Raw genomic sequence first — 15,097 nt, forward strand, 5'->3', positions numbered from 1 at the left:
ACTTCTCAATGGGAGATGGTTTGCAATCTTATCCCCGTCCCCGCAACCCATCCTGGATCCGTCTACTTTCGAAAGGCTGCTCATCCATGCCATACATGGAAATATCATATTAGCTTCGTATGTAAACAAATCTCTAAGTCAGTTGGTGTAATATTTAGGTCAAGATACTATTTATCATCTAATACTAAGCTTGCTCTGTACTACACCTTAATATACTCTTATATCACTCACTGTAATTCAGCCTGGTCTTCTACATATAAAACTAATTTAAATAGATTTTTTTATTTACAAAAACGTGCTGTGCGAGCTATTACCAACTCAGACTATCGAGAACATTCTGCCCCCTTATTTGCTAAACTGGGCATCTTAGATATCCTCCAAGTCAATGCATTGCAAATAGCCAAATTTATGTTTTATTATTATAACCAATTATTGCCCCCGATGTTTCTCAATTTGTTTTCTACTAGTAGTCAAATACACAGTTATGACACAAGAATAGCCAAGTGTTATCGACCACATCACTGTCGTACAAATCTAAAGCAGTTTACAATACTTTTCCAGGGTCCTAAAATTTGGAATACTCTACCAGAATCGATCACTGGTTCGAGTAGCTTCTCTTCTTTTTAAGAAAAAAATGATTAAATTTCTAATAAAACAAGTCTGAAATTGGCCTAGCTGCACATTCACAGCGAAATTACAAACATATTGCTAACCCGAGGTGGCCTCCCCCATAAGCCTTGTGGTTTCTTTGTCTCCTCGCCCTATCTATGTAAGTTATTTTGTATGTATGAATTTCTAAAATGGCAAATAAAATAATGATGATGATGATGCCACGTTCCAACTAAAAAGAAGCACTTTCCTTCCCAGTGAAGACGATTGCGTGACAGATCATGGATCAGCTATTACATAAAACAATTCTGTACCTTCATTAAGAAATAAAAACGTTACTCCGGTTAAAAATTTTTGTAGTAAAATGTTCGTAAAATATCTACAATGTCCCAACGTTTCGGCTTAAACTAAAGCCTTCATCAGGGGAAAGTGATAAGTGAATACAAAAAGCACGTTCTTATATAATATGCAAATCGAGAGCTAATGTTTGTCCCTAAAGGCTAAATTTAGAAATTCGTGCGGTAAATGCATGCCGTCATCGCGGTTTAGCGGATTATTGCAAGTGTTAATTTCCCAAGCCTCCAGAATACGTCTTTTGCGCCAATTTGTGCTTGTACGTAAGATCTTTGACGATTCCCACGAGATGGTGTGGCCAGAATGAAAACAATGTTCCGCTAAAGCTGACTTGTGTGAGTGTTTGTTTTCAACTGCTTTTTGATGCTCTTTGAGTCGGGTGGAAAATTTTCGTTTCGTTTCTCCGATGTAGCTTTTGTCACAAACTTGGCAGGGAATTGAATAAATTGCGCCACGAGTCTGATCTTTTGGCAATGGATCTTTCGGTTTTGGAAACAAATTGCCGATGGTTTGGTGTGGTTTTAAAGCGACTTTGATATTATAATTGCTTAAAATTCGCTTGATTGGTTCCGTAGTACCCTTGATGTACGGCAGAATGCAGAAACCTTTTTTGTCATCCGGTACAGTTGCAGGCGTTTGTTGAGAAGGTCGTTTCGGTTTGCTTACATCAATCACAAAGCGCTTAGGGTAGCCATTCGCCCTGAGTGCCGCGGTCACATGTTGCATTTCCTTTGACTGTTGATCAACAGAAGATGGAATAGTTTTTGCACGATCAGTCAAAGACTTGACCACAGCCCTTTTGTGAGCAGCCGGATGGTGGGAGTCAAACGAGAGATATCTTTCTGTGTGTGTCGGTTTGCGATAGACTTTAGTGGAGAGTTGGCCATCGTCTTGTCGACAGACAGTGACGTCAAGAAAGGATATTTTCCGTTCTGATTCTCTTTCAACCGTAAATTGGATAGATGGCTCGATACTGTTCAAATGATTCTGTAAGGTTAGCACCAGGTTGGATTTAACAGCGGCACATACATCATCTACATATCGTTTCCAAAAACACGGCTGGGAAAGGGAGGTGGATAGTGCTCGTTTTTCAAGGTCCTCCATGACCAGATTTGCCATAACAGCTGACACTGGAGAGCCCATGGCGGTTCCGAAGATCTGTTGGTAGTGATTGTTGTTGTACTTGAAGTTTGTTGTCGACAAACAAAAATCCAACAGATCGACAATGTCATTAACAGGTATGGTGGATCTATCCTGCAAGGTGACATCATTGGAAAGCAAATCTTTAGCAACTTGAATGGCGAGTTCCACCGGAATGGATGTAAATAAAGAAACAACGTCAAACGACACCAGCTCTTCATCTTCTTTGAGTGAGACACTTTTTTTCATCTGTTCACAAAATTCCACACTGTTCTTGACCGTGAAATCTGTGTTACCCATCAGAGGACTCAGGATCTGCGCCAAATGTTTCGATAACATGTAAGTTGGAGAGTCTATGAACGAAACAATAGGTCTTAAGGGGAAACCAGGCTTATGAATCTTTGGTAGACCATAAAAGCGAGGAGGCAGTCCGTCAGAACTGCGGAGTTTCTTGTAAAGGCTGTCACTGATCTTGTTTTCTCGTTTAAGGTTGGCCAATTTTTCATTGAGCTTCCTCTCCGTTCGCTGTGTAGGGTCTTTATCTAACACCTTGTAAGTTCTTTGGTCATTGAGCATTTGCTGCACCTTGTCGTCGTAATCCTTGCGATCCATGACAACGGTACAGTTACCCTTATCCGCAGGGATAACGAGTCGGTCTTGGTCTTTACGGAGATTGTGTAAAGCTCTGAGCTCGGCTTGTGGCAAGTTTGGAGGTGGTACAGTGGCTCTTTGTAAAACCTGCGAAACTTGGGATCTTAACGCAAGTTTGTCGCCTTCCGGTAATCCAGAAATACCGTCTTCAATACCAGCTACAATCTCCGCTGTTGGTATTTTCTTTGGAGCCAAGGCAAAGTTCGTGCCCTTCTGAAGTGCAGACGTTTCGGTGTTGTTCAACGGTTTGCTAGAGATGTTTAGCACCCACTTGTCGCGATTAACTGTCACATCGGGCAAGGAGATATTTGACTTTGAGGTTAGGACTTGAAGTTTCTTCGAATGCACAGATCTAATCCTGCTATACTCCTCCTCCTGTTGTTCATAAACTAAGGTCTCGAGGTGTTCAAGGTCCGAGGTGGTTAAACGTGACCGTAAGAAATCCAAAGCAAGTTCCTTTTCTTGAGTCAGTGTGCGGATCTTCTTGTGTGTATCTTCGATTCGCAATTTCAGAAACTGGAAGCCCACGTTCTTCGACAACTTCCAGCCTTTAGGAGACCGAACCGGTGGTTTAATTCTCAAGCTCGGTGGAAGAACTTGAAGGTCTTTGCATCGATGGCTAAAATGTAGGTGTCGGCGATGCCTTGCTGTCTTCAGCATAATTTTGTTGAACGTACGCGCTTTCTGTAAAGTATCCCTGCGGATAAGGGTAACTGTACCGTTGTCATGGATCGCAAGGATTACGACGACAAGGTGCAGCAAATGCTCAATGACCAAAGAACTTACAAGGTGTTAGATAAAGACCCTACACAGCGAACGGAGAGGAAGCTCAATGAAAAATTGGCCAACCTTAAACGAGAAAACAAGATCAGTGACAGCCTTTACAAGAAACTCCGCAGTTCTGACGGACTGCCTCCTCGCTTTTATGGTCTACCAAAGATTCATAAGCCTGGTTTCCCCTTAAGACCTATTGTTTCGTTCATAGACTCTCCAACTTACATGTTATCGAAACATTTGGCGCAGATCCTGAGTCCTCTGATGGGTGACACAGATTTCACGGTCAAGAACAGTGTGGAATTTTGTGAACAGATGAAAAAAAGTGTCTCACTCAAAGAAGATGAAGAGCTGGTGTCGTTTGACGTTGTTTCTTTATTTACATCCATTCCGGTGGAACTCGCCATTCAAGTTGCTAAAGATTTGCTTTCCAATGATGTCACCTTGCAGGATAGATCCACCATACCTGTTAATGACATTGTCGATCTGTTGGATTTTTGTTTGTCGACAACAAACTTCAAGTACAACAACAATCACTACCAACAGATCTTCGGAACCGCCATGGGCTCTCCAGTGTCAGCTGTTATGGCAAATCTGGTCATGGAGGACCTTGAAAAACGAGCACTATCCACCTCCCTTTCCCAGCCGTGTTTTTGGAAACGATATGTAGATGATGTATGTGCCGCTGTTAAATCCAACCTGGTGCTAACCTTACAGAATCATTTGAACAGTATCGAGCCATCTATCCAATTTACGGTTGAAAGAGAATCAGAACGGAAAATATCCTTTCTTGACGTCACTGTCTGTCGACAAGACGATGGCCAACTCTCCACTAAAGTCTATCGCAAACCGACACACACAGAAAGATGTCTCTCGTTTGACTCCCACCATCCGGCTGCTCACAAAAGGGCTGTGGTCAAGTCTTTGACTGATCGTGCAAAAACTATTCCATCTTCTGTTGATCAACAGTCAAAGGAAATGCAACATGTGACCGCGGCACTCAGGGCGAATGGCTACCCTAAGCGCTTTGTGATTGATGTAAGCAAACCGAAACGACCTTCTCAACAAACGCCTGCAACTGTACCGGATGACAAAAAAGGTTTCTGCATTCTGCCGTACATCAAGGGTACTACGGAACCAATCAAGCGAATTTTAAGCAATTATAATATCAAAGTCGCTTTAAAACCACACCAAACCATCGGCAATTTGTTTCCAAAACCGAAAGATCCATTGCCAAAAGATCAGACTCGTGGCGCAATTTATTCAATTCCCTGCCAAGTTTGTGACAAAAGCTACATCGGAGAAACGAAACGAAAATTTTCCACCCGACTCAAAGAGCATCAAAAAGCAGTTGAAAACAAACACTCACACAAGTCAGCTTTAGCGGAACATTGTTTTCGTTCTGGCTACACCATCTCGTGGGAATCGTCAAAGATCTTACGTACAAGCACAAATTGGCGCAAAAGACGTATTCTGGAGGCTTGGGAAATTAACACTTGCAATAATCCGCTAAACCGCGATGACGGCATGCATTTACCGCACGAATTTCTAAATTTAGCCTTTAGGGACAAACATTAGCTCTCGATTTGCATATTATATAAGAACGTGCTTTTTGTATTCACTTATCACTTTCCCCTGATGAAGGCTTTAGTTTAAGCCGAAACGTTGGGACATTGTAGATATTTTACGAACATTTTACTACAAAATTTTTAACCGGAGTAACGTTTTTATTTCTTAATGAATCAACCACCTGGTTACAGGTCCATTTTTAAAATTCTGTACCTTAATCGTCCCGTTTTCCATGTAGTCGAACCATCCAATTCCCCGGCTGTAAGCCAGTGTGAATTCCATCACCCAGCCTCGCGTAGCCGCTTGATTTGCCACAGCAGTAATGTAATGATCTGTATCAAACATGATCTGAAACCATTCCATATCGCTGATGATACCAGCACACCAGCCAGTTAGAGTGTCGTTTATCCTGCCGTTGTATGGCTCCCAGTACGCTGTTGCTCTGGAGGCATGCAGAGCTCCTGGTGGAATGTCAAAGTTTGCCATTCCTAATGCAGTGTTACACTGGTCTAAATAGAAAAAAGGAAATGCTTTAATTGATGTGACCTTTCTGTTTTTTTTTTAGTGCTTTAGAAAGCCATACGCGCGACGTTCGTTTAAACGGTTCTGTCACGTACTGTAACAAAATGAAAATCACGCGTATGGCTTTCTAAAGCTCTAGAAAGACAAAGAAGTGATACCAGGTAAGGTTTGAGTTTTATTATAACTTTTCAAAGGTAAGAAGAGAGTTCAACTTTATTTCAAAGCCATAAAAACTCATTTCTAATAAATTCATTCAAAATCTAATAGTACGCTTTGGTTACCTGTGGTCTGAGAACACACCCCAATTTATCAGGAATGTAAAGATTAGGAGTAAGGGTATAAAGGAAAGTAAAGGAAAGAAAGGGTATAATTTACTCTCCAAGATGTGAACAAACCGTAATCAATGTTTTTTACGTGATTTTCTTCCAAGTATCACTGTCAAACTTGAAAAACGTCGGCCCGACGTTTTCAAGTTTCAGGCCACTTTTTTCCTACTGATCCGTAGCTAAACCACTTTCTTAACAAATTTTATGTCAAGTACAGTATGATAATTTAGCAAATGGCGTTTTTAGGGCTTCTTCAAGTTTAAAAATTGTGGAGTAAGAAAAGAGACGCCGTTTTTAGACCAATGTATGTCATGTAGATCAAATACCACATATGAGTTTAGGCGCTCATGTTAAGTGTGTTCTCAAATAAGCCAAATGCTACGCAACATCATAATTGCAAACAAAATGCTGACGTTGCTTATAATGGTCTAAATAATCAAAGCAAATTCCAAAATTACAATCTTTATTTAAAAAGCTTTCAGAAAATGTATACTTTATTGGGGTTACTACTGATGGTTTGCACACAATTTCACTTGGAACGCAATCGCCAATTTTCCTTCCGTAAAAAAAATTCTTCCGTGATACTTCAAAAAAGCATGACACTATCGATCTGGAAATTTGCAAAAAGATATATATTTTTTTTTACCTATGCCTAATGACAACGAAAATTTATCAGGCATGGTCGATTTTGATTCCAGAATTTTATGACGTGTCATAAAACCAAGAATACTTTCAAAATAGCAGCAAATTGACAACCCTTTAAAGCACAAACAAGAGATGAAAAGCTAGAGCTGGATTGAATTTGATTTGAATCTGGTATAAGCATTAAATGGCTTCCATCCAACAGCGGCCAGACTTAATAAACAACGATACGTAAATTTGATATCCCCAAAATCGGAAAATTGAATTTATGTTAATACGTAACGCCTTTAACGACGGTCTGATGCTTAGAACCATCAGTTATATAACCATGCATCAGCCCGGACAATACCACGTCACTATTTTAAGAATATCCGCAGTATTATCAGACTTAGCAAGCATGATAGGGCACTTACCCTTGAATTGAAAAGTCATTCCATTTTTAAAGACCTGAAATAAAAGAACAGAAAAATAAGTTAAATATTAACTTATTCTGAGGTGGGCCGGGATAACGAGGTTTCCTGAAAATGACCCTCCAAGGGCATTGAACTATTTATACATTATTCATACCAGTTGGTTACGTGAACAAAATCAGAAAGATAACACAGGTCATACGGCAGGCAGAAAGAAACGTTTTGTACAAATCATAGCTCTGCAGCGTTATTCATAACAGAGTTATTAGGAAATTAATTTTGCAGCAGCAGCCATGTTACTGTCCTTGTTCGGGGCACCACCATGACTGCCATAACATTCTCATGTTTTTCTTTACCTCTAGAATTTTTAATTTTGAACCGTAGTCGTCGAGATAATCACTGTCATTCAGTGTATTAAATAACAAAAAACTGCATCTCTCATGAGATCAAAGAGTAACTAAATCCTTATAACGAGATTTACGCATCTTACCATGAAACAAACTGTCAAAAGCACGAAAGCTTTCGTTTTCCATCGACCGTGCCGATACTCTGGAAACATATTTAAATGGCTTCTTCTTCTATTCTTTCAGAAAAACCTTAGGGAAAAACATAAAGAAGAGAGATGAACTAAGTTAAATACCAATTGAAAAATATCGCCTGTAAAAATGTGATTTAACATTGAAACATTGCAAAATATACAGAAATTCTCGAAGCATTTGAATCAAATGTCTCGACTATGTCTTATAATGCCACTAATTTTCCAGTGGATATCCCACTATCAACTATTTATTGCTTCATGCCCAAAATTAATTAAGTTATTTTCAAAGTTTAACTTTTTAAGAATCTAACTCACACAAAGACGTCTTTATCTTCAGTTTATAAAAATAAGTTTTAGAAAGAACTTAGGTTTGTTCACCTCGATCCAGTAAAAATGTTTTTCACTGATCTCTGACTCTTTCAACATTGATGATCTGAGTATGAATTTTCAATTTCTATTCAACGTTTAGTCTAAAACTTGACACACTAAGGTTCATATCTCGTTAGACAAAATGTGGAGTTTCTGTATCGTTCAGTTAAACGCTTCGTAAGAAAAGTAAGAATTCCATAGTCATAGTACTTACCAATAAATTTCCATTTTTCCCCAGAATCGACGATAAATCGAAGAATGAGTTCAAAACCTTTTGTATACTGTATTAACCTTCCACTATGCCACAATGAGGATAATAAATAATAAATGTGTTATAGTTTAATCAACACAAACGCCAAAATTCATTGCTCTATTGTGACGCACTTTGTAGTCCAAACATTTTAACCAAACAGACTGAATTATTCACTCTATTGATGATTTTTAACATTAAATCAAAAGGCAGAAAGGGCAAATTAAGATGGCCATACCATTAGTAGTTTCACCCATTTATTTCTTCTTCCTTTTTCTTCCTTCTTCTTCTTTTAAAACACAAAAACGAAGGAAACGTTTATTTTGGTTTAAACTTCACCTTCCCCACTTTGACTGAAAGATTCCCCATTGGCGATTAATTAAATTTAACAAAAAAGTTTATATAACGGCAATAATGGCGTAATAGGTAATTGGTGGAGGAATCCATTTTGTTTTGTTTTGAAATATCATATTAAATATTAACGATCAATCGCCCCCTCTCGTTCATTTTATAGCAACCACCGATCGACTTTGGCAAACATAAAACAACCTCGTGCAATGTAAAGCTAGAAGATTCCAGTAGTCTGAAAAATTCTTATACTCCGATGTATATATTGGTAGGCAAAATCAATTTCTGGAAATGATCGTTTCCAATTTTGCTATTAGCCGCCCTTCAACTCATAGTCGCCTTACAGCCAATGAAGCATAAGAAATAACCAACACATAGGAAAAATGATACAAAACGAGTTCTCGAGCCTCCCTGTAACTCGAACCAAAAGCCGTTTCCCCTTATTAAGTTGAACACTGCAATTTTATCCTCGATTTCTCGAACTCCTGATATCTCGAACTAACATTCTTTTCCCTTGGAGGCTCGAGGAATCGAGATTCCACCGTATCGAAAACTATTTTTTATTATAATAAAGTCTATTCTGCATGGTTCCGACAAGTATAGGCGATTTCCCAATGTCCGGTCATATGATTACTAATTCATACTGCAAATTCATTAATAAAGGAAAGGAGAATAGAGTGCATGCTGAAATCGCACGCAGAGGGGAAAGCCTACTTTCACCTCCCACTCAAAAGCATCTCTAGACTCCAACCTCGTTCGGAGGAAGACAAGTTCCTGGTAACGAGGTTGGACTGAACTAATAGATTATATTGACGTCAGAAATGTGGCTTTGATGCATCTAATCGTCTCTTTCCACTTTTCGGCATTGCTGAGGAACGAAGGCCGTCCAATAACGAGAAACGAAAAAAAAATGGTTACCCCTTCCACCTCTGAGAATTGTCTTTGCTCGCGCAGTTGTCGTTTTAAGGCCAGAAGATTTCTATGCATACTGACGTACACGTTCTATCACGACTGTCGAAAAGCGTTCGTTTGCATTCGATAATAAAGGACGGAAGCTCTTCGGTTATCTATCGGAGACGATACGAGTATTTGCCGAAGAGCCATGCAGCGACTCGCTTCAACGCGTTGATCCTGGACCAGAATGCCTTGCGCTTCAATTAACAGGGCGTAGTTGGTAACAGTCTGAATATTCAGTTTTACAATCTCATATTGAAAAGAACTAAACCGTTACCAATTGCAAGCAAACATGCTGGTTGTAATTGAGTTCGTTTTCTTCTCAGCAATTTTACAAACTGGTAAGTAGTGCAATGAGCATTTTTAGCTAAAACTTGATCGCATGAACATTGAAAATTTATGTCCAACTGTTAAGGTCGCGCAAGACAATAATGACTGCTGGGCGCGGGTATAGCAAGAGAAGCTATGAAACAATCTTTGTTACTTTTTCCCCCGCTGTAGTTGCAACAAGCAAATGCAAATTGTTATTCACGCGTTTCACAGAATGACATCAAAGAGATCGTTTCTCTGATCATAAGCGCATTTGCCGACACCTCTCGGCCAAGACACTTGGAAAATCAGTTTATAATCCACCTTAAAGTATTTTCTATTTAGGTTTATTTACAACAATTCTGCTCTTAAATTCTTCTGTGAAAATAATTGGGAAATGAGAATTTATCCTCCATCACAATACTGAGTTGAAAGGTTTCTTTATTTTACGACAAGGAAAGGAGACCTTTGGACGCTAAATGGTTTCAAGGTTATAATGAAAAGTCAAATTTTATTTTGCAAAAACTGAAACCTCAGACAAAGAGTCACAGCGAAGCGTATTATCCTGTCTGGAGAAAATAAAATTCTACGCAGTTTTATTCTCCTTCACCAAGAATCACCCTTACTTGTTATAGATGTTGTAATCATTAACTGCATTAATTTGACAGTTCTCTTGCTGGATTTGCATCTTGTTAGTTAAAAGGTTGCAGTAGTTTGCATGCACACAAACACCGTCAAAAACACAGCAGGTGGCCGCTTTCATGCTTGACCTGAATTGGCTCGGAATATAGATTCTCATAACCGACTGGTATACATTTTTCAGTGTTAGCTGCAAAAGAATGTAGTGTTAGATCAATGAAGTATAGGGGGAAAGATTCTTAGGGTTATGACATAGAGTTAGAGTTTAAGGGACTGTGTCACGGCTGTGTTAATTTAATTTTATTAAGTTTTGCCAAATCTGACTTGCTATGAAACTTAATGTTTGCAAAGAAATTAATTCTGTGGATCTAAATGACAAAACCATAGCTTCATTGCAGCCAAATGTGTCCCCAGGGCGTTATAATTTAAAGTTTCAAGCAAACGAGACTAACTTTGAAAACTGTTCAGCCCAAAAATATTTCAAAAACCAATATTGCAATCCGTTCCAATCTTCGACACTTTTGGTAATCCGTACCTTCTTTTGTCCTTCACTGTTTTAAGAGGTTATTTTTATATTTCACTGAATTTGACGGTCATTTCCTATGACTAAATTTGGCTAAAATCCGTTACAAAGTCCCTTTAAGCTTCCAAAATCCTGAATTCAAGATTTTGGAAGTCGTTAACTGTAACTCTATGTCATAACTCCACTTAAAAAACTTTATTGTAAGTTGAACTCGAAGCATCGCTATTTGATAAAATTGTTTACTCTCATCACTTGCCTGCTTCACAATGAACTGATGTTCCTAGGAAAAAATAGATTTTCATCACATTAGATGTTCCTCACGATTCCAGGTGTCTCCTTGACGTGTTACAGCTGTTACTCGCAAGTTAACTGGACTCACTGCGATGAGCATCGAGAGAAATACGTATGCGAGCCATGGTTGGACGTTTGCGCCAAATCCAAGGCCTCCATCGACTTCCGGGGAATAAAGTTTGACGTGTATGAGCGAGGCTGTTTCTCAAGTGATTTTTGCAGCACAAGAGCATGCAAGTTCATTGGCCGTGCCGAAGACTGCGATATGAAGTGCTGCGATGTTGAGTTATGCAATGACAGTGCTCTTCTAACTTACAGCAAGCTTCTTGTTGGCCTTTGGGGGGTGCTCGCAATGTTCAAGTATGCATTTTATGGCTAACAAGGGAGTGGAAAAGGAGAAATATGACGATTTTAACAGTTTTAACAGTTGCATCAGGACATAAAGGGGCGGGGAAATTTTGAAAAATATATTTTCGCCCGCGGTCAGTCTCAAAGACATCAAGATGTAAGAGATCATTGTCAAGACAATATCCCTTTTCATTATTACTTTCAATATTTTTCTGCTAGTTTTTATGTATTTAACAACAACAAAAAGAAAAGAAAAAAACTGCTTCTAGTCGCCAGTAGCCTGCGTAGCAGGCGTCGAAAGGGGAGGGAGGGGGAGTTGGGAAGAGAGAGAGAGAGGGAAAAATGGAGGGGGAAGGGGGGGGGGCGGAAAGGGAAGGGACGCCTGCTCTAAGAACCCCCTTTTGTTCATTTCTGCGGCCGCTGGCGGCCGCAAAATTCTGATTGGCTAGGAAACAATGGGTATTGTAAAATGCAAGTTTCACAATTTTATTTCACAAACAACTAAGATGGCAGCGGTCATGGACGTATTAGCAAGTGCTTTTTAAACCGGAGCAAAAATCTGCTGTCAGGAAGAGATGTCCTGGCGGTTTTGCCTACTGGTTACGGCAAGAGTTTCATTTATCAAATGTTTGTGTGTGCAAAGAACCACGAAATATTAAAAGAAAATCAGTGCGATAATGCAGCGATTGTCGTTATTTCGCCACTGAAGAGCATTATCGAAGATCAGCTCTAGGATTTGGAATCATTGGGCTACCCTGCGGCTGACTTGTCCAAATTATCGAGCGATGATCTTGACCTTGATCCTTTGTCGCCTTTTCACCTTCAGCCGTGTATTCGATTTCCCCAATTGCACTTTCAACATAAAACTGCAGCGACTTCCTTGAATTGCACCGCTCCGTTAACTGTTTATCTGGTTTTGTTGTAGGCTCTTTTCCTTGCTTTCGTTCCAGAGTGACGTTTGGTGCTGATTTCTTTGACCGTTGACTCACAATTCGCCGCCGGGAAAGCAGTGGCATTTCTGGAAATTACAGTGTTTTGCTAAAATAATAAAACTCCGCAGCATTTCGTATTTTGCGGCCGCAACTTCTGCAAACGCGTTATGACAAACTTTGGCATTTATGTAACGGAAATCCAATCGAAGAACAGCAATCTGCTAGAACTGTTCCTGGACTCTCTTGCCTTGTAGATTTCGTAAATAAATATTATTATCAAGAGATTTTCTACTTTTCACAAAAATACTTGCGCTTCCGGAGTCCCGGGAAACGGAAATTCCTGCGTGTCTAATAAGCGTGCGTTGCGTTCTAATTGGTTACCATCCTAGCAGTTAATTGACAGTTACTGAATTGGATTACCGGAAAATTGGTGGGCGTTATGCAAAATACCGGGTTCTTACGGCAGGCGTTCCTTCCCCTCTTCCCCTTCTTTTCCCCTCTCCTTTTCCCTCCCCTTTTTACGCCTGCCACGCAGGCTAGTCGCCAGTCTTGATAGATGCAGTGGGCAACATCCTTCTCACATTTTTGAAAAGCAGAATAGTTTAAAAACAACAACTTTTAATATAGATTTGACTAATTGGCTAGTAAGTCGATAATTTTCAGAAATCCATTCGTTGATATCACCATTTCTCGTCTCTAATAAACGATCAACTGAGGTGTCTTTAGCGCTGGGATTTGCATGATTGCGTGAGCGGCAACATCTTGCTTCAAATTCGTCGATTAACTTAGGGTCTAGCAGCATGCAACTGATATCTATTTGAAGCAGCAGAGCGTTTATATCTTTTTATCTCCTACCACATTTTCCAGATCCGGCAGCGGTGAGATAATAATTCTGATTAAATTACAACTATTTTATATGCCATTACTTTTTCTCACCTTCTCCAACACATTGTTGTTTTCTCTTTCTCCTCGCCTTTCTCTGTTTCTTTGATATGTCCAAATTCTTTGTTTTCTTAGTTGGCCCTCTTTTGCTGTTTTGCTCGTTGCTCCTCGCTACTTCTGTCTCCATTTGCCGGGCCTTTTCTCTTTCTATTTCTCGTTATTGTTCGCTTTTTCTTTGCCTGTTTAACCAAGGCCTCTCTCACTTTATTCTCGTTGCTCTTCGCTGCTTTTATTGCCTATTTTTTCTTGAGCTCTTTCTTGCTCTTTTTCAATGTCGCTGCTCTTTGCTCCTTTTTCGCATGTTTTCTCTTGATATTCCTTGCTTTCTTTCTCTTCGTAGTTCGCTTTAAGCCCTGTCTTCTCGAAGTTGAATTTACAATACTCTTGTTTGTCGACATTGACATATAAACAAGAGCTCAGAATAAAAACTTTTCCCAGTCGTTTTGAAATTTCTTTGCTACGCCAAGAAACGCGGGTTGCCACAGGCGTCCTTCTCGTCCCCAGGCCTAAACTGGGGCCTTTTGTCGCTCCGGAATAAAACTGAACAGAGTTCTGTTTAATACCTCCGCAAGCGGGTCAGTTAGCTGTTCCATCAGAACACAAATATATCAAATGTGATACTGTATTTTATTGCAGTTAAAAAAAATCAAAATTTGACTTGCAGTGGCGTATTTTTGGCGAAACCCATGTGTTTAGTCAAACGGTGTCAATGGCCGCGGCCGCACTTGGCGAGTTAACGGAGTTATTTCCAATTAATTAATTAAAATTAACCGGGTTAAAAAAAATGTCTAGTGCGGCCGCGTATTTGGAGAGTTAACCGACTCTTAACCAGGTTAACGGTTCCCATGGAAATTAATCAAAGAACAATAGATTTTTTAACTGGGTTAGGTTAATTCTAAACTACCTTTCTGGGTCGTTTTAACCAGGTTAGTGGTTTCTTATCAGATTCAACTATTGTTTTATTTGCCAAATGTGTCAATCATCTCCATGTAAGAGAAAATATTCTTTTCCATCACACGCAAACATGGCGTTCGGACACAATTCGTGGCTTAATTCTATAATTTCCCTTGCTATTAGGAAACTCTAGAACCACCAGAAAAATGCGGATTCTTTGGCTCAGACAGGGCTCTCATGGTTTCTGATGATCTCTTCCGTCTCTTCGCCGATTCCTTGGAAAAACGTGCACTTGAAGGTCTTGAAGGCGATTTCGATATGGCGATGAGCCTTAAAACGACTGCTGAAGATCAACATATTCGAAACCACCGGGCTTGAAATCTGCGTAGAACGCATTCGGAAGAAATAGAACCGCGTAAGCCGAGAATGCATTGAAATAAATCTTTTAGCAGGAGAAGAAATGAGCAAGTAATAGAATTATCATGAAAGCCGGCCGTTTTTGCTTGTTTTCAAATAGCTTAATCATGACATCACTTCAGTCTGGTCTGATCGTAATGCGGCCGCTAAAAATATTTAACCGAGTTAGTTATGGTAACCATACTTTAACCGAGTTAAGTTTTGTGGAAATTTTTAACCGGGTTTCTAAAAAATTAACCCAGTCAACTCTCTAAGTGCGGCCGCGGCCAATAAGGGCTTGACATCTCAATCGAAACTAAAACTCGTGAGAAAAGGGACAAAATCCTGAAAACTGTCAAGTATAGAT

General features: G+C 39.7%; 2 protein-coding genes across 2 annotated transcripts in view; one reads left to right on the top strand and one right to left on the bottom strand.

Annotated features, from left to right (window-relative positions):
- The window catches only part of LOC144643069 (uncharacterized), a 76,703-nt gene extending 69,107 nt beyond the window's left edge, over nt 1–7,596 (bottom strand). Inside the window, exons 1-3 of the mRNA XM_078502209.1 lie at nt 7,488–7,596; nt 7,001–7,034; nt 5,311–5,606 (exon numbers count right to left, since the gene is read on the bottom strand). Of these exons, the coding sequence (XP_078358335.1) occupies nt 5,311–5,606; nt 7,001–7,034; nt 7,488–7,556 (399 nt within the window). The 5' untranslated portion in view covers nt 7,557–7,596. The remainder of the gene's footprint in view (nt 1–5,310; nt 5,607–7,000; nt 7,035–7,487) is intronic.
- Nucleotides 7,597–9,674: 2,078 nt separating this feature from the next.
- LOC144641798 (uncharacterized) lies at nt 9,675–11,820 on the top strand. Its single transcript, XM_078500823.1, has 2 exons — nt 9,675–9,797; nt 11,257–11,820. The coding sequence occupies exons 1-2, from the start codon at nt 9,749–9,751 to the stop codon at nt 11,595–11,597; spliced, it is 390 nt and encodes a 129-aa protein (XP_078356949.1). The 5' UTR covers nt 9,675–9,748; the 3' UTR covers nt 11,598–11,820.
- The last annotated feature ends 3,277 nt before the right edge of the window (nt 11,821–15,097 follow it).

Source organism: Oculina patagonica, chromosome 2, assembly GCF_052425735.1.
Source record: "Oculina patagonica isolate OP01 chromosome 2, crgOcupat, whole genome shotgun sequence".
Taxonomy (NCBI): Eukaryota; Metazoa; Cnidaria; class Anthozoa; order Scleractinia; family Oculinidae; genus Oculina; species Oculina patagonica.

What these genes read in the sequence shown, in the direction of transcription:
- LOC144641798 (XM_078500823.1), top strand. Translation starts at nt 9,749, where the DNA reads ATGCTGGTTGTAATTGAGTTCGTTTTCTTCTCAGCAATTTTACAAACT. An exon ending in CTCAGCAATTTTACAAACTG is followed by an intron (nt 9,798 to 11,256) that starts GTAAGTAGTGCA and finishes TCACGATTCCAG; the next exon opens with GTGTCTCCTTGACGTGTTAC.